General features: G+C 41.1%; 3 protein-coding genes across 7 annotated transcripts in view; 2 read left to right on the forward strand and 1 right to left on the reverse strand.

The window, feature by feature from the left end:
* Positions 1-588: 588 nt before the first annotated feature.
* si:ch211-13c6.2 (uncharacterized protein LOC100000125 homolog) lies at positions 589-11,855 on the reverse strand. 3 transcript variants are annotated; one of them, XM_042076088.1, is made up of 14 exons: positions 11,764-11,855; positions 11,357-11,428; positions 11,155-11,223; positions 8,970-8,994; positions 6,545-6,613; positions 6,278-6,426; positions 5,979-6,098; positions 5,845-5,881; positions 4,589-5,744; positions 4,379-4,436; positions 4,187-4,273; positions 3,688-3,780; positions 1,107-1,590; positions 589-934 (listed from the first exon to the last, which is right to left on the reverse strand). In XM_042076088.1, the coding sequence occupies exons 2-14, from the start codon at positions 11,417-11,419 to the stop codon at positions 729-731; spliced, it is 2,616 nt and encodes an 871-aa protein (XP_041932022.1). In that variant the 5' UTR covers positions 11,420-11,428; positions 11,764-11,855; the 3' UTR covers positions 589-728. The 3 variants fall into 3 exon arrangements, with proteins under 3 accessions (XP_041932022.1, XP_041932021.1, XP_041932023.1); XM_042076087.1 differs by having other exon boundaries at positions 3,679-3,780; XM_042076089.1 differs by lacking the exons at positions 8,970-8,994; positions 11,764-11,855 and having other exon boundaries at positions 3,679-3,780; positions 11,357-11,423.
* Positions 11,856-12,133: 278 nt separating this feature from the next.
* Positions 12,134-20,972, forward strand: seh1l (SEH1-like (S. cerevisiae)). Of its 2 annotated transcripts, none has more exons than XM_042076093.1 (9): positions 12,134-12,415; positions 12,888-12,938; positions 13,145-13,291; positions 13,572-13,783; positions 14,926-15,021; positions 15,132-15,272; positions 15,600-15,757; positions 16,182-16,338; positions 19,164-20,972. In XM_042076093.1, the coding sequence occupies exons 1-9, from the start codon at positions 12,305-12,307 to the stop codon at positions 19,336-19,338; spliced, it is 1,248 nt and encodes a 415-aa protein (XP_041932027.1). In that variant the 5' UTR covers positions 12,134-12,304; the 3' UTR covers positions 19,339-20,972. The 2 variants fall into 2 exon arrangements, with proteins under 2 accessions (XP_041932027.1, XP_041932028.1); XM_042076094.1 differs by lacking the exon at positions 19,164-20,972 and adding an exon at positions 16,783-18,281 and having other exon boundaries at positions 12,138-12,415.
* Positions 20,973-21,300: 328 nt separating this feature from the next.
* The window catches only part of ldlrad4a (low density lipoprotein receptor class A domain containing 4a), a 64,476-nt gene continuing 64,332 nt past the window's right edge, over positions 21,301-21,444 (forward strand). For both annotated transcript variants that reach the window (XM_042076104.1, XM_042076105.1), the window contains exon 1: positions 21,301-21,422. The gene's annotated coding sequence lies outside the window, so the exon portion shown is untranslated. The remainder of the gene's footprint in view (positions 21,423-21,444) is intronic.

Raw genomic sequence — 21,444 nt, forward strand, 5'->3', positions numbered from 1 at the left:
TAAGATATTAAATAAAAATAAAAAAGCAGTCCACCGATCTGGACATAAACTTAGATCTGACCTGTGCTTTGTCTGATTGTAGTAAGTCATGGTCTACATTGGTCATTCATTGTCATACACAAAAACTACAGGAAGCACCTTGTGTTGCACCAGGGTCCACTTTCATGTAGGATAAAGGTAACATTTTGGCTTTTCAAAGGGATAACGTGGTTTTAGATAACAGTACCGGAATACATCATATAGATCACAAAAATTATCATTAGTCTTTGTATGATAATATATCAACATCAAAATTGGTGGTTCTTAAAGTACAATATAACCCTAGATTTTCTTTTTACTGGAATTACATGTTTTGTTAGGTCACTATTCTGAACCAGATTTTCAGAGGACAATATCATCCAGACCTAGAGCATATTTGACATTTGCAAATAAAGACCTTCTCCTGAATTTTTTATGTTGATGAACTCATCGGCCTCCTCCACACTCTCAGACTGAATTAATCTTGTGCAACATTTAAAAGGTTGCAAGCAATATGTCTGTCCAATTTGGAAAATTTCATAAAAAGTAAATAAACTACCTGATGCAATCTTAGCCATTGACATTTTTAATGTGTTTACAAGACTCGGCTAGTTCAATTTACCGTACAGTATTGTTTTCAACAACCACTTGAAAAACCTTTTGCCTATTCTAATAATGACAATAAAAAACAATTAGACACATGAACACTTTCATTTGTGTGACACAAGGTGAAGAAGAGTGGAGGCGATTTTATCAAGGCTGGAGGGAGGGGTTCTTCGGTCTTCAATAAAGTGGGTCTGAGCAGGGTGAGGACGAAAGTCACGAGGGTGCTCCTCAAGTGGACCGTCAAAATAGGACCGCTGTGAACCTTCACGGAACCTAAACGAACTCTCTGGAGGAGGAGACCGCCTTTCCCCTTGAGAACGAAAACAGACATAATTTATTCTTCAAAAAAAGACACATTTTCTGTTAGTAATAATTTGTTAGTAATTTAATTCCAAACATCATATAATTTTTGACCTATAAGTACGAAATAAAATGACAAATCACACCACTACAGTTTCATATATAAGAAAAACTAAGTTTACCTCTATGAAAGTCATCCCGTGGGTAGTCCTCAAACATCTCAGCAGGTCTAGGAAATTCCCTTCTGCGCTGGGGCCCATCCCGTTCATAGGACCTTCTATCAAAGCGTTCTTGAGAGGCCTGGTGGAAGTTGTCAAGACCGCGTCCCACAGCTGGCATTTCTCTCATACTGTAGTTATAGTCATCAGACGGTGGCCGTTCCTGAATCTCATCATGACTACGACCAACTGTTGACATTTCTCTTACACGGTAGCCATAGTCAGACGGTGGTCGTTCTTGAATCTCGTCATGACTACGCCCAACTGTTGACATTTCTTTTACACGGTAGCTGTAGTCAGACGGTGGCCGTTCCTGAATCTGGTCACGATCGTGCCCAGCTGCTGCCATTGCTCTCCTTCGCTGGCTATATTCATCAAACAGCAGCCGTTCCACACTCTCCCTTCTTGGCTGTTCATAATCTCGGGAACCCATCGGGGGAGTCCGATCCTGAAATGCATAGCAAAGAAAAAATTACCACAGCATTCTTCAAATCAATACTTTACACCTTAGTCATGGAAGAACTGAAGATTACACATTTTGTTGACTAGCAGGCATACAGCCTTGAATGTTTGTTATAATGCCCAATACTAAGGCGGTCACGATTCTCCAAATCCTCGATTGAATTTAATGTTCACGATAAGTCATGATTTGATTCTCAATCTTTTTGTTATTATATTACTATTAATGCACTTCTTATGTTGTTTTTTGGCCTTTTTTCCAATTCTGTTAGGGGGGCTTTCATTTTGAACCGTTTCTTTTTTTATTTTGAGCCCGTTCATACCGTGAGCTAGTAAACAGAACAGACATTAAACAGAATGACAACACGTGAATGAATGACAAAATACTTCCATAGCGGTGATTTCAGAGTAGCAAGTAGTGTTAATTTTGTCACCTATTTTTAATTTAGTCTTAGTCTTAGTCTTGTGACGAAATGTCCTTTTTAGTCTTTGTCATATTTAGTCATTCAAATATCATTTTTGTTAGTCAAGTTTTAGTTGACTAAAAGTCTCGTCATTTTAGTCTAGTTTTAGTCAAAAGAAAACTAAAAGTATCTTAGTCTTAGTCAGTTTTAGTCAACACATTTTAGTTTTTTTTTACCATTTGAGTCAAATAGTGTTTCACACATCTCAATTTTCCAACAATATTGTGTGTCCACAGGGCTACTCGTCTGTTATAATTACTCATTCTGATTTTTTGTCAGTCAGTATGTTTACATGCACAGGTAAGTCGAGCTACAGTTATAGCTCGGCTGGGATTTGACCATAGACAGTAAAAGATTTGACTGGACCACTGTCATATTCGTAGACCAGTGTTTCTCAAAGTGTGGTCCGGGGATCACTGGTGGTCCGCAAGGTATCCCAAGTAGTCCGCGAGCAGACGTGGTAAAATATAATATAGAGGAGTTGTTTGCAATATTGAATTAACTTTACTGAATTAAAAACAGTTCTGCAACTAAGATATGCCAGTTTAAATCATACAGTATGAATCCACACAATAAGCAAAGTACAAAGACAATAAGCAAGGTGGTTCAGTAGGCCTATTGTGTAGACTAATTATAGGCTACTGTTGAAGTAGGTCTAATCTTTTTTTTTTTTTAGATAGGGTTAGTTAAGTGGTCCTGAAACTGAAAAGGTTTGAGAAACACTGTCATAGGCCAAAGTATTAATGTTTTACTCCGCCTCGCTAGATGGCGATATGCGCCCAAACACAACACATTCCCCAAACAGACTCTCCATCTTAGCCATAGCTAACTTGCTAGCGAACTTTCCATATTAGCTTACTTGCTAGCAAACTTTGCATCATCAGTCTAACTAGTTAAATAGTTAACATTACACGATGAACATTTCCGTATGGACATTCTGGGGGATGTTAATTTGTATGAGAGAAGCTTCAACTTCTGGGTATGTAGCATTGTGGCATAAAGCTTAGGTAGTTAGCTTGCTAACTCTGGCAGAAATCTCCAGTGTTCTTGTTCCATGTAGTTTCGTGTTGCAGCCACAGGGTTGCAGCAACAGCACGTAGACTAGCCTACAGGAAAGCTGCGTATGAACTCATTCGGAATATTTTGAAAACGTAACAGCTAGATATTCTGTTTTCTCATTTTGTAGACGAAAATGAAGAGAGATTTTATCTTAGTTTTTATTTCATGCAAAACATTTTAGTCTCGTCTTTTTTCGTCAACAATAATGCATCTTAAGATAGTCTTAGTCAGTGTTTCAGGACATTACTGCCGTCTCGTCATCGTTTTCGTCTTAGTCATGAAAAAAAAGGTTGTTGACGAACATATTTCCTCTCGTCTCGTCTGACGAAATTAACACTAGTAGCAAGAGGGGCTTCGATTTCGGTCGCTTTTTTTTTTAAGTGCCTGCAGCCTAGTTAGATGCGCATATATATATATATATATATATATATATATATATATATATATATATATATGATATAATGTAATTGTAATGTAGATGTAATTTCGATCAATTTTCAACTTAGAATGGAAATCGTGACCTGAAAATGCACAAGCATGCAGAGTATACTAACGTCTCTCACTCCTGATTTATTGGCCTGAAACTCTTTCAGCAGTGAACAAAGTTTATTCTTCAGAAAGTTGGCTTCTTCCACACTCTCAATCTGGACATCTTTCTGTAAATAAGCAAGAGAATGTAGAAATAATTAATATTGACAAGCAATTGATTAGTTATTTAATCGAGAAATGGTGAAACAAATTTTATGTGTTCCACCAAAACCCATTATTTTGCACTCAAATGCCTTGTTTTGTCCACACGCCAAACATATTTAGTTTAGTTACAGAGGAATAATTAAAACAAAAACAAAATTTTAAGTTTAAGAAGCTGCAATTGGGAAATGTCTTAAACAAATGACCCAAACCAATTAACTGATTGGCAAAATAGTTGCAGATTAATTCAATATTTGACAACTGATCGATTAATCTATTAACTGTTGCAGCCCTACTGGTAGATTGATACTGATGGTACATTTTAGACATGAAAGTGAAACATGACTACCATTTCCAATCTAGTATACTTACAAGAACATCCATAACATTGGCAGGATCTTGTTGAGCTCCTCCACGCTCCCTGTAATCCTCCCTCAAGCGGACACTCTCAGAGTGCTTCTAAACGTTGACAAGAATATAACATAGCATAGATTCAGAATGTTTAGAATTCCTGGTGTTTTATGAACCAATGTACAATGTCAATACATGTGTACATCAATTTACCTGAACTTTCGTAGGTGGATTCTGAGAAAGTCTCTCAGAAACAGTTTGGGCCATCTGACTAAAGGACAAGAAAAAATATAATAAAGACAAACAGCAAAGACAATGTAGTCTACCCTTAGTCTGATGATCCAGCATGAATTATTGATGAATGCGTTATAGTACTTTACAATGCAGAGTTACCAAACGTAATTTACACAACTCAAGTCTTACTATTTTTGCAGCAGTTCTTTCTCTGCTTCTGTGCAATCGGAGAACCTGCTCCTCCTCTTCCTGCTAGGTAGAGACTCCTGATGTGTAGCTCCTTGATGCTGGGGGAGATCTGATCTGGGCCTTCCTAGCGTGTTACTGGGCCGTGACGGTGGTCCTCTAGCTTCTGCCCAATCTCTCTCCATTCTAGATTCAGGCATCTCTCCGCCATACCTGGCTTCACCACCCCTATTCCTCTCAGTGTCATAGCCGGTGTGACTCCTCTCTCTCCCGTCACCATGACTGCTGTGATGAGGTTCAAAACCACGTTCAGAGTATTGTCGCTCACTTCCATTACGAGCCAAGAAACGACGATCAGTATCTTCTTTGGGGTGCCATTCAGTAGATTCACGACGACCGTAGCGTTCCCTTTCAACGTCTTCCTGGACACGTCTGTTATAGGCATCCTCTTCAGGATAGGCCTGCTTTCGGTCCTCAGAGATACCAGGCTGACGATGGTCAATCTGGGGATACAAATGTCCACTGGAGTCTCTCTCAGCGTACACCCGCTCACCATAACTGTCGTCAGGGTGCTGGTGAGGAGTCTCTTCCTGGTATGCCCTGGCATGAGGGTCCTCATAGGGACGTGGCGGAAAGTCCCTGTCTGAGTAGCGCTGTCCAGAGTGGTTATCATCTTCGTAGGGACGTTGGTCATCTCCTGGTGGTGGCCGCCCCCGAGGTTCATCTTCATAGTAAGATGGCTCATAGCGGTCACCTTTGTCATATGCTTGCCTTGGAGGCTCATCCATAAACGGCCTTCTACTGTGGTCATCTTCTGGGTAGGGCTCCTCATAACGGTTGTCTTTGGGATACCTTTGCCCATATTCACCACTCTCAGGGAAAGGGGGCCTGACATGATCGTTGTCTTCTTGGTAGCCATGTTGAAAGGGAGCATCTTTAGGATAATCAGCACCACTTCTGTAAGTACTTGCTGGATAGTAACCATCATCAACACGTTTTCTTTGGTAATGAGGGTCTTCAGGGAAGTCCTGCGGTGGGATGTCCATGTCTGCAGGTCCATATCTCTGCTGGCACCTATCCAGACCTCCCTGCTGTGGTCCCATGTTCTGTCTCGGGTTTTGAAATCTGGGATTTGGGGGAGCATTACCTCTCCGAGGGCCTAACACACAATGAAAATGTATTAGATGTAAGGACTGTTTACACAAACAGCTAAAATGTAAACAGGTAAAGATGCATAAAAATAATACAACTGTTTTTACCATCTCCCCTGGAATTCCTTTGTCTTGGATGCAAATCCTACAATTTCAAAACATTCATATTAATGCCAGATAATGTAATTCTTGGGGACCATTCTACTGAGTGTGGTAATATGTCTATTGATAAAATAACATACCACAGGTTTTCCACGGCCTTCTTGTCTCTCTATGACTTCTGCCTTGGCCCTGATCACCTTTCCTTGCTGGCTGAGAGAGTACTTGTTGTCCCATGTTATCAAATCAGGCCTATGCAATTCCTTGGTTAGGAAAGTCGGGATGTAAAAAAGATCACAAGCACAACTAAATGACATTGCATTACTGCTCACAACAGTGATCTCAATCCCAGGAAAAGCCTTACGTTCCATACTTAAAAAATGAGAACTTACCACACATTTACTACTTATCAAAATACTTTTTTTTTTTTTAAATCACTTACCAAAAACTTCTGCCGGTGCTTCCGCCCCACTACATGGCTGGCCATTGCAGGCAAGTCTGCCTCTAAACTGCACATCTTGCACTTGTACTTTAGCCGAAATTGGCCATTACCAAGTGCTTGAGATTCCATCTGCTCCAAACAACTCAGACCTGTAATGCAAGGGGAGCAATGCTACATAAGACACCCTGCCACAGAATATATGGTCAAAAGTAATTAGAGTAATGTAATTAAAGTAATGCAATTCTGAATCACCACATCAAACATTACCAATGATTGGCTCATCAAGTTTCAGGTAATCCAAGTAATCCAAGAAGCTTTCCCAAACTGGCATGTCATCTATGATATCCACAAAACAACATGGTGAACAAGGACCATAATAAGCAACATTTAATTTAACTCAATCGCTCAAATATATTCACCTTTCATTCTCTCTCTAGATTAATCAATTATATAACAAAATAGCACATACTATATAGGTAAAATATGCCTGGCTGTTCTTTTGCTGATCAAGTTGGATTTACAATTCCTATTCAATTACCAACATCATGCCAGGTGTTGTGGACAACTTCCACTTCCTTGGCAGAATCAGAGATCCTGACCTAATCAAAAGGCTGCTTCACACTAACTGTAAAAGGTAAACATTCTCAAATAAATGTACAAGTACTACAGGACATCAAGATAACCTTGGTTGTGCATTATTTACAGCCTAACTGAAGGCAAATTATGGGTTCTAAGAGTTGTGCTCAATTATTGGATCACAGGTGTAAGTCTGCTGACCGTCTTCTTTCTTCTTTTTTGGAGATACACAACTGGATCGTCATTGAATTCCCACCCTCGGGTGGAAGCCCAATAATAGGGAGTACAATAACAGCTGCTGGTGGACATCTAGTAAAAAAAATGGCAGTACAACCCAATGCTTAATGATGTTAAGGTCCAGCCAGGACTTAAATGGTTGGGTTATCCTTATCGTCAGAGCATAAAAGAAGCCCAACATGACATCAGTTTCCACTACATACTGCAGTGGCAAAAATGTCAAAAAGAAGCCATGGTTTACATGGAATAGAGCCTCTGACCAGAAGTTCACATATTGACCACAGTAGCAAATTCAGCATTATGGTAGCATGCCAGTCTCACCTGCAGGACGAGATACATTTGTTTTCCTTAGTGGTTAATGATTCATGTCAGAGCTCTTTCCTTTGGATGAGGATGGAGGGGGGCATATTGCTGATTGGTGGATTCTGGTACCAGAGGACAAATACTTCCACTTCCTGGACAGGATGCTTGAAGACACTGTATATTTCTAATAGCTGTGAATTTGATTCATCCTCAAAAAAAATAAGCCATTGCCATTATTAAGTACTGGTTCTCAACGTTGAACCATGTGTAGTCTGGCCAGCCATTCTCTGCAAAAACTTGACACCATCTTGTGACTTAGTTGCCATCATAGTCCAAGGCTTGTTTGCAGATCTATAGCTTCTCTCCTCAGCCCATTGTCCTTCCATTTTCTTCCATTTGAGATTATGAACACTTAGCTCTTGTTCCTTAAATCAAGGAAAATTGCTTTGCCTGAGGTCATCAAACTTTCAAATGATATATTTTCACATTTTAAACAGCCTGGCCCACGCATGATTTCGGGCACAGAGCTTGAGATCTTTAAAGCCCTGCTCAATTGGCTTGTTCCATGTGCTTGTGTCCAGCAGAAAACAGCTAGAAAGGTGAATCAGTTTGAGGCTGAGCATGGAAAAGAATACTCACTTGTTGCTCAAGATGAGACTACAAAGAAAAAAGACCAATAGTTGCAATTTGCAACATTCCCTCCATCTCAGTTTGGCATCATGAGACAGATCAAGTGAAGGTAAAGGGCAGGTATTTAGCAGACGATTTTATCCAAAGCGATTTAGAGATATTCCAGGTACTGGACCTGGGTCGACTGCATACTAAGTGATGGTGCTAACAGCAACACCACCAACTCCATAGTGGTGGTAGTGATGGTGGGTATTCAGGCACCATTCCTTGATGGTCGATGTTGATTAAAGATGATTAAAGCAGGTGTTGAATGTTTTACTGAAGTAGGTGGGCTGTCAGTAAGCACAGAACAAACTCCCCACCAATGGACTGATCTTCTGAGTAAGGTGCAGAACTTCTTCCCTGAGTAGACTTGCAGGGAGCACATGAGCTTCTGTGAGGCATGTGTACCATGTTTACACTCTCACAAATTCTTATGGTTACTTACATTTCACTGCAAAAAATGATGGTTTGGCTTGTCCATTTAACCCCTACCATGCATATACTTTTAAGGCAGATGATGAGTATCCAAAGGAAACCAACCAAACACCATGGAGGATCTGGGAAACGATTTGAACCCTTCTTTTCTTGTGGAGGGACAGTGCTTTAACAAATGCACTGCCTCATGTGCCAGGTGATTTTGTCCTTAGGTTTATTTTTGATTGATGCGGATAATGCTTTCAAGTTGGCCACCAATAGTACAACGTACTATAGCTGTGACTTTTTGAAAAATACTTCCATAGGCATCTTGATACAATCAGTGCAGTACAAATACACTTTTGACTTACCTTGAAGTAAATTAATTTTCCGGTAGGATATTGAGTGACTGCAGATTAAATGAGTGTAAATTACATAAGTGAAACAAAAAAAGAAAATGCCAATTATGCTGGCACGTTGTACTACTTACCCCAGAGATTCATGGACTCCTTTTTCTATTCCATCAAGATAGAGGGGGAAATATTCATAAATTAGTATTCATAAGACATTTTCCAAAAAATCTTCCAAAGGGCATAAGTAGCTATTTCAAAGGTCAATTTCACAGAGCTCTAATGCTACAACACAACATAAGACTAAAGATCTATAACAGAATTGCAATACTGTAATATAATTGTTGAACTAATTATACAACATATATATATATATATATATATATATTCCCAAAGTTAATCCAAGCATTGATCTTAAATTTATTATCACAGACTCCTGACTTCAACTGTAACATATGTACCAGTCTATTACAACAATTGATTTTACTACCATGGCCTGCCTCCAAACAGGCACAGGGCTGAGGCAAAATCCTTTTAGGCAAGTACCTCCACTCGACAGCCATATTGTAACGCTTTTTGGGCACTTATCGGCATCTATTTCGGGCAGAACTGCGTGTGCGCAAGGCTTCACAAATCACGACACATATTTTCTCTTGCCCTTCCATCTTTTCGCTGAAACTTTAAATGGCATTAGAGCAATTCTAATCATTGACTGAGCATCACCTTTCAGTATGTGGCAATTCACAATGTATAAACTTCTTGTGAACTGCCTTCTCTCTTCTTGTGAACGGTCAGGATCTTTGTCTAATACAAGGCTAGAAAATGTGCCAAACGATGTTTAGATCAATCCAGAAGATGTGTCAAAGCGGTCCAAAGTGAAATGAAACCATGTTTAGTATTGTTGGGATCACTCAAAGCATGTTTTGTTATGCCGGGATTTGCATTTATGAACAATAAACGCAAAGAAGAAAAAAATCCAACTCAGACTCTAACCTGATCCAGAGCCGTGCTTGTGGATGAGCTGTGTGAGAATAGTAAGGTTGAAGAGCTGGGATTCCATCCCAAAGACTAAATGTGATTGACGGTGACAAAGCCAGGGCTTTCACCTCCAAAAGAACAATTCCTGTCCTCAGGTTTTACAGAGAAGATCTACTAACAGTTGTCATGTAGGCTATTGCAATCACGTCATCGATCTGGACAGGAAGGAAAATGTAAAGGATTCCGTGTAATCAACCCAAGCTGGTTTGGGAATTGTCTAGTGTCAAATTTAACAGTCTTGGGCTAAAGCTGATCATCCTAATTTTGTTGTCCTGTCTGCAAAGGAGTCAAAAATAGCAAGAAAAGAGCACCAGTTTTTCACGAAGTACAGAATTAGGTTTTGGTGCTTTTATCTGCCTCTTCGGAAAGCAGTGCCTGCATGCTTGCAAGACAAAAGCACTGTACATAAAGTAGGCTACAATGTCACTTTTATGTGTCTCAGACCACATAGGCCTACAAAACAAAATACACATGTTTAATATTATGTCAGGAAAACCCAAGACCTCCAACTGAGAGTTAGATATGGTCACCCAAAATCTAAGAAGGATCATCTAAGGATCATCCAAGAAAGCAATGGAAGTTGAAGCAAATTCACAAATGAGAATTACATGAAGTTGGCAGCCCTACAGATTAGGATTGTCAAGGAATATTCTGAATTCGAATGTATATTCGAGTTGTTAAAAAAAGACCTTTGGAAAATTGAAAGGTATAAGTTTGTGGGGAAAAACGCCCTTCTGCGGCCAGAGATGGTTGATCAATCTATAGAATATTTGCTGTCGCTGTCTGTCTGGCAAATTCTTGTTAAATTCATGACAGACATGAGACAAAGCGCACATGAAACGTTCGTGGCAGAGGGAGAGATTTGCACTCTGGGTACCATAAAAAGCCTAGAGGTGCATTCCCCCATCTTGACCGCAGCTTTGCTACTCGTTGTTTCATGTGCATACGCAAGCACAACAAAAGTTTACTAAAGACCGATGAAAATGTGTCTTCATACTCCAATTAGCCTGGGTTAATTTGACTGATCCATGCAAACCAGGTTGAAGTAGTCATTTGGCACACATTAATGTCAGAAAAGACTTGAGCAAGTCATCTCTGAGCTTAATCTTAAAAGTGAGAAGAAAATCTCAATCTAAAAGCTTCACCTTTGTACAAACATGAGGTCAATGTGCAACTCAGGTCAGATTCGAATTCATGCATAGCACTGATTAGGCTACAATAACAGCTTAGCTTTAAGCTTATTTTAAGAAAATCTTAGGTTAGCTTTAAAAAAATCAAATAGCCTACCTTCAAATGCTGACTTGTGGTCAGGTGAATTCTGTACTGAGTGTCACCCCGGATACTTTTGTCACAATACTGAAAAATAGTTAAACTTTTGTTGTAACAAAAAGTCTACAACAAACATCATGAACAATGTGCATTTCAGACAAAATTACGTTGATTTTAAACCTCCGAATGAGTATAATGCATGTGTTCTAATGACACTTACTTCGCACTGAATGAAATCGTTGCCAGAGTCATCATCATATTCAGTTGTTATTATGTCAGCCATTTTCTCCACCTGCAAGTAAAGACTCCAACGTTAGCATTTTTACAAACGACTGTGAAATGCCAGTACGGTTACGACCTTACATATACTTTTTGCTTTTGTAAACCTGCTATTTCATTCTCTCAAACGTAGTAAAACGTCGCCCGCCTTTCCACAGTTAGCTGCCTCCTACTGCCTAGCCTTGCCTTCCACAGTTAGTGCTAGCTGCCTAGTCAACCAGTTTATGACGAACCATGCATCAAAGATATTGCAAAAATACCAGCAAATTAAGCTACTCAAATAATGCCTCGCAAATAGCAAACATCTTACAACTCTCGATGCCCTATAGTGTTATGAATTTTAGCTACCAATGCGGTTTGTAATTTCCTGTTGTTAGTCGGTCTCTCTTGCAAGGGTCTCGGTCTCTTCACACAGGCGAACAGAGTACAGGTGACAACACTTGTGTTGTAGGGCCCACTACTGGCCTGGAGGCGAAATTAAGATAAATAAAATAAAAAGGTTAAAATAAAACGTTAAAATAATTTAAATTAAAAGGTTGCAACAGTTTATCTAACTATTATTTCTTAGTATTAACTACTATTGTGGATCTAATTCATTTACTGATATGATATCATCCCGTAAACCACTTTTATTTTTCATTGCACCAAGCAACTCCAAGTATCGCCTGTAGGAGGCGATAATGTACTCTTTACAAGTCATGCGGTAGAACATGACATGAGGCGAAGAAGAACCATTGATCTCATTTGTGAATGCAAGAAAATGGCGGCAGATATATACAGACTCACATGACTAATAGCATTTCATTGAAACATTAAGTGTTTGCAGAACAAATACATATCTCTTCGGATAATCATTTTATTTTAATATTAACGATCGTCAAAATACAGCATGTTTGTTGCTCGAAGTATTGCTGCAGACCATAAGGATCTCATACATGATGTATCCTATGACTTCCATGGTCGGCGAATGGCGACTTGTTCCAGTGACCAAAGTGTCAAGGTATGGTAACGTTATGCAAGTTATGTTGTGTTACCGTCAGGCAAGGCATACATTTTATTAAGCTAAGACTGCTCTTATTGAGCCTTAATATTTCTACACAGAGACTACCCATCGCTAATGTTGGTTGGAGAACATTTAGTAAATTGAATCCGCAGATATGGCTAACTAGCTCGTTAAGTGAGCTAACGTTAGTTTGATGTTTTAATGTTAAGTACAGGCATCCCTATATTTCATGCGGCTAATTGTCCATTGTACAGTTTGGTTCATATGGCCAGTCATAGTATGCTTATGACTCCTACAAGGTCTTTTCTGTTGTTAATCAACTAACTTAATGTAATGTTAACCCTCTCGACACCTCTCCTGAAAGATTCTTCCTCAAACCAGTTTGGTATACATTCAGTATATCTCTAACCTGCCGGCAAGATCTGGTATTTTGCTGTTAAGGTCTTAATACAGATCCTCTACATTCTAGGTGTGGGACAAAAGTGACGATGGAGAGTGGCATTGCACTGCTAGCTGGAAGGTGAGTAGCTGTTGTAATGTCACCAACCCAACTGATCTTTATGTAAAATCTTCACTTTATATTGCTTTATTGTATCATTCATCATTATGGGACACATGGATATGTTTTTTTTTTTCTTCTTTTAAATAATGATTATCTTCCTGTATAGTTTTTCTCTTTTCTTCCCTGCCTCGTTGCTTAAAACACTTCTGTTTGTGTGAGTGTAGACCCACAGCGGGTCAGTGTGGCGGGTGACCTGGGCCCACCCGGAGTTTGGCCAGGTGTTGGCATCCTGCTCCTTTGATCGGACTGCGGCTGTGTGGGAGGAGATTGTGGGAGAGTCCAATGACAAACAGCGGGGCCTCAGCCACTGGGTAAGTAACAGAAATACCTCTACTATAGAGAATGCAGAGTTGACGTCACAGTGCATTCCATGCAGCGTGAAATGCGTGCTATTGCCATCTTTTGTTGGTATCATTTAGATGAGGCATTCACTGATCAGGTTTTTGTGCTGTTTGCGCTATATTTAAGTGAATATGTGCCGTAGTCACTTTCAGAACACACTGAGGTGTGTGTGTGTGTGTGTGTGTGTCTGTCTGTCTGTCAAATCAAGGGTTTTTTCTCCCTATATCTCACCTTTTCTCCTGTCCTCAGATTAAAAGAACCACATTGGTGGACAGTCGTACATCCGTGACAGATGTAAAGTTTGCGCCCAAGCACATGGGCCTGATGCTGACCACCTGCTCGGCCGATGGGGTGGTGCGCATTTATGAGGCGCCAGATGTCATGAACCTTAGCCAGTGGTCCCTGCAGCATGAGATCTCCTGCAAGCTCAGCTGCTCCTGCATCTCCTGGAACCCCTCCAGGTTTGGACACACACAAACACATGAACATTTACTTTTACTCAATGATGTATACAAGGGATGCACATTGTGTATTGCAATGTGTACAATTTAGTTCAATGCATTTCCGATATGCTTATAGTCAAAATGGTCTAAAAGCCCTTAACCCTACATTGAGTAAATGCCATATATATAGGACGTTTATCAGAGGATCTGCCGTTCTTCTGAGAGTTTAACGTATGCAGAATTTTAATTTGAAAACCTACCTGCATTTTAATTCAATTGGTACTCAAGTAAGCACCAAACTCAGTATCTTTGGTGTGTGGACAAAGCAAGGCATTTGAAGACATAATCTTGGGCTTTGGAAAACAATGATCAAAATATTTTCACCATTTTCTTCCAATTGATCGATCAAACAACTAATCGAAATTAGGATTTGTTTATTTATATCCTAAACATAATTCTAACTTAATTCCTTGGGTTCCAGTGGTTCTCCATCTTGCTCTCGCTATTGGAGCATACTTTCTGTCAGTGCAGTTTTACTCAGAAACTAGCCTTTATGTTACAATCCAAAACCATTTTGTATTTGTCCTGCAAGGATTATATTAGTTGGACTGGACCAGTTTAAAAAAATGCCTTCTTCAGACAACCATGATATTATGCTCCTTACCCAAGTACTTTGAGATAATTTCAAATGATAGTTATTGACCTACCACTAGGTGGCAACCCGCACTCTAAATCCAGTTTCCTTGGTTTCTCTGCTGCAGTAACTGCACTGCTTACATACAAAGCTGGCAAACATGAATAATAACTAAATTCTGCAGACATTGTCAGAGTTTTCTGAAGCATTTCTGATGCAAGGTTTGAAATGTAAAATGCCTCATAGAAGCATTTCTAAAGCCATTGAACTTTTGTTTAATGAAATCCTAAGATGTTCTGGTGTCTAGCTCAGTTTGGCCTGGTTTTCTATTTTCTTATTCTTTGGTTATAAAAAAAAAAGGTGGGCTTCTCACATTGCGTTGTGTTGATTTTTTAAAAGTTATTTTTGCTGTTCTGCAAACAACTGTCTTGCGTCCCCCAGGTCAGATGCAAAAGATGCTGATCCACTCACTCAGAGATGGCCAACTCTCAGATTCATGTTCTTATTCTGCCTCTTCTTAACCCAGTTCCCGGGCCCACCCCCCTATGTTTGCTGTCGGCAGTGATGACAATGTCACCTACACTGGGAAGGTTCAGATCTTCGAATACAACGAGAACACAAGGTGTGCCCTACCTGCCATCTTTAACAGTTCCTGTAGCTCTTACGGAGTCTGATCTGAGTATATTTATATCTGAATATATCTGGTTTTGTATCTTATTGCTTTTCCTCCAGAAAGTACGCAAAGGCTGAGACTCTGATGACTGTCACTGACCCAGTGCATGATGTCGCCTTTGCCCCCAATCTGGGCCGCTCCTTCCACGTCCTCGCCATAGCAACCAAAGACGTACGAATCTTCAAGCTTGTCCCAATGCGGTGAGTTGGTTGAGTAAATTAAAGCACCACTGTCTGTATTGGAGGGTTTCTCTGTTTAAAATGTATACAATTCATTCTGGCAATTTTTTATGAGCTAGCAATACAGGCAGAGTACTAAGGCTGTGACCTTGGTTGAAGTGGAAACAGGATTTGTCACTGTCATTGACTGGAATTAACTGTGAAGTGTTTATCGTCGCTAAAGATTGTTGTATACTGCCTGATTAATCTGAGGAAAGGCAAAATGACAAAAGCATTGGAACTGGGTTCAAGTGTGATTTCCTCTTCCTGCATCCTGTCCTGTGCTGGCTGGCCTTTCTGATGGTCCAGGAGGGAGACAGCCACCACGTCAGGCCCCACCAAGTTCGAGGTGCAGGTCATGGCCCAGTTCGACAACCACAACTCACAGGTGTGGCGGGTGAGCTGGAACATCACCAGCACGCTGCTGGCTTCATCCGGAGACGACGGCTGCGTCCGGCTTTGGAAAGGTCAGGGGTCAGCCAAAACTGCAGGACAATGCCATCGCATTGTGTTCTGAGTAGTTTTGTGTTTTGGAAAAAGTGAAGTCAGGGGGTGGGGTTGGTACAAATAGGCCATTTGCAAAGTTTGAGGCTGTCAACAGGCCAGGTCTCAGTAAGTTCTTCACATGGAAGAACTGCTTGAAAATCGCTTGATGTGACTTCAGACTGAGTGTTTGGTTTATTTAAAAAAAAAAAATCATATTTCTAAATATTTGGTTGAAACAAATTACCAAATAACCAATGACTTCTTGAATAGTTTACACACCTGTGTAATAATATAGTATATGTACATTACACTACATGCTAGATGTACAGTAGTACATACATACTTACATACATAAATATGCATACATGCATGCTAAACTCTTGTCTTATTTTTTGCCTCCCTCAGCAAATTACATGGATAACTGGAAGTGCACAGGGATCTTGAGGGGTGATGGCACCCCAGTTAATGGGACTTCTGGTCAAGCAGGGGCGGCCAATGTCATAGGGGCCTCTGGGACACTGGCGTCCCAGGCGGCGGTCGGCGGGGCGGCGTCTGCCGGGAGGTCAGTGTGACGCGCCGGCATGGCAACGCTTTCAGCTTGTCTCCAAGCACAGGAAGTCAACAGCCCACTGGAGCAGTAGCGCTTCTGAGGACGTTTGGCTCTTGTGGTTGTGCACTTAACCAGAAGAGCTTAGGCTTGCATTACACGCTTGGAATTAGCATCCACCATAGCATCCTAAGAGACTTCCAGTACAATTAACGCACCAATTTACCAGTCCTGCACAATATACTAGACATGAATCTAATCATGTTCATTTTGACACTCTAGTGTTGCTGACTACATTCTGTAGTATGGATTTAGATATAGTGGTAATACAAAGGGAGCTCAGTGTAGCCTGAGTATGATTGTGAGTGTAATTTTTGTGCACCTAATGAGTGAAGCTTGAACCCATATGTTGCTATAGTTGTGATGTGTAACCTGCCTGTGTTGTGTCCCCCTTAACAGACCGAAGGCTCAGCTGATGCCAGGCTAATGGAGATGTGTACTGCTCGCTGCATGCTCACAACAGGATTGGACTGTTAGTTTTGATTTTATACTGCCCCCTCATTTTTAGACCAACCAAAAACCTCTCCACTTATGTCACAAGTGAGCTTTATGTAGAGTTAAAGGAAATAGGACCAGGCACGCTTTTGTTTGTCCGGTTTGACTGCCACCAATGTGTTCAGAGGCTTTTGTATCTTGGTGCTATCTTTTTATTTTTATGTCTGGTGTAGGTAAAGCTCATTTTTGGGCCGATAACTTTGCTTAAAGCCAGTGCATGTCTCTTGTGAACACACCCTTAGATCTGGTACCACATTTGGTCCAAGCAAAAAGACCCCCAGCATTGATTTGCCTGGATTAGGAGTGGTTTTAGACTGCCTTGCCTTTTGAGCTGAGAATCGACACTGTAAGTTGAGATTTGTTCAGACCTAAAATTAGTCGTTGCCCAGGAAACTAGCCCTTACACTCGACAAGCCAACTTCTCGCTGATACTTGTATGATTGTGTGGATATTTCAAAGGATTGATGGTGTAACTGAGTTATATTAATAATGGTGCTTAACTAATACATAGTTAACTTAACTAATGCATTGCTCTTACCGCCTCTTGATTGTCTCTCTACCCACAAACCATCATGGGCTTTACCAGCTGTAAGCAAATGGATGCTTAGCTCACATTACAACCCCCCCCCCCCCCCCCCCCCCCCCTCCTCAAATAGGAGTTGACTAAATAAATGTTTACTCAAATGCATTTGTAAATGCTTGAATGCTCCCAGATAGGCCTCTCTAATGCACCTGCAAAATACACTTGGCATCCTTTGAAAATGTTGGTAAGCAATTTATGACCGGTCCATTTTTTGCCATTTCAGTTCTTAGGTAATTCCCAAGTGTAGAGGTGTGTAAGGCGTGCATGTGTGTGTTAACTAATATGGCAATGCTCTTTGCCCCGTTGACCACCATCCTCTCTGCATTTTCAAACCAGTTCCTAGAACAAGACCCTAAATTCCGGCAAACAATTTGTCATCTAACATGATGAAATGCGGTGCCTCAGATTTCTTTCTGGGTGTATGGCTCATAAAGGTAGCTGATCCTGTTTATATATGCTCTGTGTTGCTCTGCTTCCCAGAATGCGTGACTCAAAGATCAATAGCTACCTTGTTGGAATGGGCTGTGTAACGCCGACGGAGCCTTGAGAGCAACCTTGAGAGTGCCAAACATAAAGCCATCTGTAGTGAGCATTTGAGCATTTTTGGGGAGGGACTCTGAAATGTTATTTTGAAAAAAAGAGATGATCGTCAAAAGGAATGTTCAAAAGATGTGCGCATGTTACATGTTTATGTGAGTGAGTGTGTGCATAGGTAATGGAGAGTAGGAGATTTGAAAAGAATGAAAAGGTTTTTTGTAGATGTGAAATTTCTAACTTTTGCCAAGTGACATAATTTGTACAATAAAGATTGGTAATAACACCACATTGCACGTGTTTTCTGAGTTCCACCTTTTGCTCATGTTCTTTACCCTGTGTCGTTTGAGTTGTTTCAATCTTGAGAGAATAACAGAAGTCAAATTGCAGATATCCTGTATGCTGCTTTTGCAGAATGTATTGCAGTAACATTTCCTGATGTTAACATTGAGAGAATGCAATGAAGTTACAATCTTACTTCACAGGGTCAGCTGGAATGTGACAGCACATATAAGTTGATTGAATTCTGCTAAATTTGCTGTATAAATGAAGATACCTTCAAATTCTAAAGGCACAATTTTATACTCCTGTACAGACTTAATTCTATGCAGATAATGAAGGCTACACAATTACAAACTCCAGTTCCCCCAGCCATCCTAGTGAGCACCCATTTGTGCATGTGTAAAAAGCACAAGACTTTTATTACTGGGTCATCTTCGAGAAAACACATAATGACAAGTCTAGAGCGAAAATGCAGGTATCTTCCCATTTGTGTCTGTGTCAAAGCGTTGGAGACAGCGGACTACACAGTGTGACGAGGAGGTTGAGAGACGGATAAAATAGCTGCTTGTGGGTGTCTGCTTGCTAATTGGTGCTTGGCTTGTTTGCACAGACGCAAGGAGACTTGCGTGAAAAGCATCAGCTACATTTCAGTGTGTGCCTGCCACCACCACCTCACCCTCTGCTACCCCACGGGAAGCAATATAACCATCCTCCGTCTCCTTTTCATTTGTTGGGTCGTCTGTTGTTATTTCATACTCTTTCTGTCAAATTCTTTTCCACCTAAACTCCTTTCTTGTTGTCCTCTTCCCCTTTTCTGTCCACCATCTCTTTCACCCTCTCCCGCTCCTCTGTGTGGTCATTGTCGGTTCTCTCTTTCCTGCTCCAGATATTTCTTCCCCCACCTGGACCCCCCTAGGACAGGCTCCAGGCTTGGCCACCTCCTCCCCCCCCACTCACTCATCGAGCAGACGTGTGACTCGGAGCCCGGGATGGCACAGCCCCCTCAGCTCCGCAGGAGGTTCATAGCTCCCCCCAGCAGTCAGATCCCCGAAAACGACTGACAAATTGACTAGGCCTGTCTGCCTGCCTGGGTCACAGTCATGCACACCTGTGTAGATGTTTTCACTGAGAGGATGTTGAAATGAAGCCATCTTGTTTGACAATCGAAGGCTGAACTTGTTTGTGGCATACATTTTGTTTAAACTAAATGATGATTTTAGCATAGGTTCTCTGTTGATCCTTACCGGTGGAAAGGCATGGGTCATATTTTGGCCCACAGGATATGTGTCTTTAAAAAGTGCATTACTAATGTTTTTGTGTTATTCATTTCAACTACCTCATGGGGCATGAAGGTATTATTCAAACACACTTATTTGTTTTTAGTTCAGCTACTCTACTAGAAATTAATCGGTTGAATCCCTAGTTCCAATACTTCTGTTCGTGTTTACTGCCCTGTTGGTGCAGTGTCGTTGCCAGGAGCTCCCCCTGCAAGGCACAACACCCCCGGTGGAGAGGCTCAGTTGCTGGGGATCAGAGGCAGGCAGGATGCTGGGTCATGGCCTGATGGCTGGTGGTGGGGAGTTTTTCCTAAGGGGGTGCACCAGACAGTTGCCCTGAAACCTACAGCACTGTGCCCTAATTACACACCTGGCCAGCCTGTGGCTATGTCTGGGCCCGGGACTGGCCACACGCACACACTTTTTCTTACTAATATATATACACTTTTTTTTTTTGCTTACACACACACACACGTGTAGGCTTAAATGCATGCAATGAACACATACAGATGCAAGTGTGTGTGCTTGAGATATGAAACACACTAGACACACTTTCAGACATTTACCCCTCCCCAATCCTTTCCACACATCCCTTTACCCACATACACGGACACAAACACACACTACACAAGTCAGATGCATACACATACACACAAACACACACAAAGGGCTCAGCCACTCTTGTCCGTGCCACCAGCCTCCTCAAATCTCAGCCACGGGGGTCCCCCCACCCTTCTGTAAATGAACCTTTTAGGAGGGTAAATGATTCGGCCCCGTTTATGTCCCCCACCCCCCACACACACACCCCTCCTCCTGTGGCTGTCTCATCTGCACAGACGAAGCCACCCTGGCAACAGGCCCATGCCCCCCAGGGGGGTAAGGATTCATTCAATTAAAATCTCACCAGGGGGTAGTGTCTGGGGTCTAACTCCACACACAGGCACATATATACATACTTAGACACACATTCTTGTTGCCCTGAGTATGTCTGGAAGTAGACTGGTTAATGACATTTTTGGTGTGTGTGTGGCTGTGTTGTTTTTCTAAAACTGCTTTGTGCTGCCATGCCTTTTAATCAGATGGTATTGTTTTCAGTCTGCAGAGACATCTACATTATGGGGGACGCACTGAGGTTTTCAGAAAGTGCTCAGCATCAGCATTTGTGTGTGTGTGTGTGTGTGTGTGTGTGTGTGTGTGTGTGTGTGTGTGTGTGTGGTGGAGTGAGTTCAATTATATTCTTATATTCTTCTCCCAAGATAATTGCCTGTGGCCTTTCCAAGAGTTAAAAGTGTGGATGTGGTCTCCATCATCATATGCTTTGATCGAAATATGAGCTTTGGATTTTCTGCCAACAAAAGCCAAGTGAGATCAGTTTGGCAGGACTATTTCTTGAAAATAAAAATTAAATTGATTATTGACATGTATTGTTTCACGTGATTAAGTCTGTTCATATACAATATAAATAACAAGTTTTATCTAAATACAATCATCAACAATTATATCTCAAAACCAAGGCCCTCAAGTAAATTGTATAATTCTATAGCCTACGTCAGCTTATAACGCACTTATAAGATACTGTATTAAACAATGTTTTTAACACTCGCAAAGGATTACACTTTTCAAGCCTTGATTTCATTAGTACTCCTACTCTGCAGATGTCGCTACAGCGTTTTCTAAATTATTCAGGTGGAGCAGGGAGAAAAACTGGATTGGAATACAACGGAGTTTGTGCTCTGTCGAGTTTGGCATTGGCAATGAGTGAGATCGTCTAGACGCACTTGACACCCTCGGGTAGGGAACGCCGTCTGGCTCTCAAGACGCCTTTCACTCCGCGGGATAGTCGAGAACGCCATGAAGAGCTCGCAAATGTAAGCTGTTTTTTCCCTTCCT

Source organism: Alosa sapidissima, chromosome 21 (assembly GCF_018492685.1).
Source record: "Alosa sapidissima isolate fAloSap1 chromosome 21, fAloSap1.pri, whole genome shotgun sequence".
NCBI lineage: Eukaryota > Metazoa > Chordata > Actinopteri > Clupeiformes > Clupeidae > Alosa > Alosa sapidissima.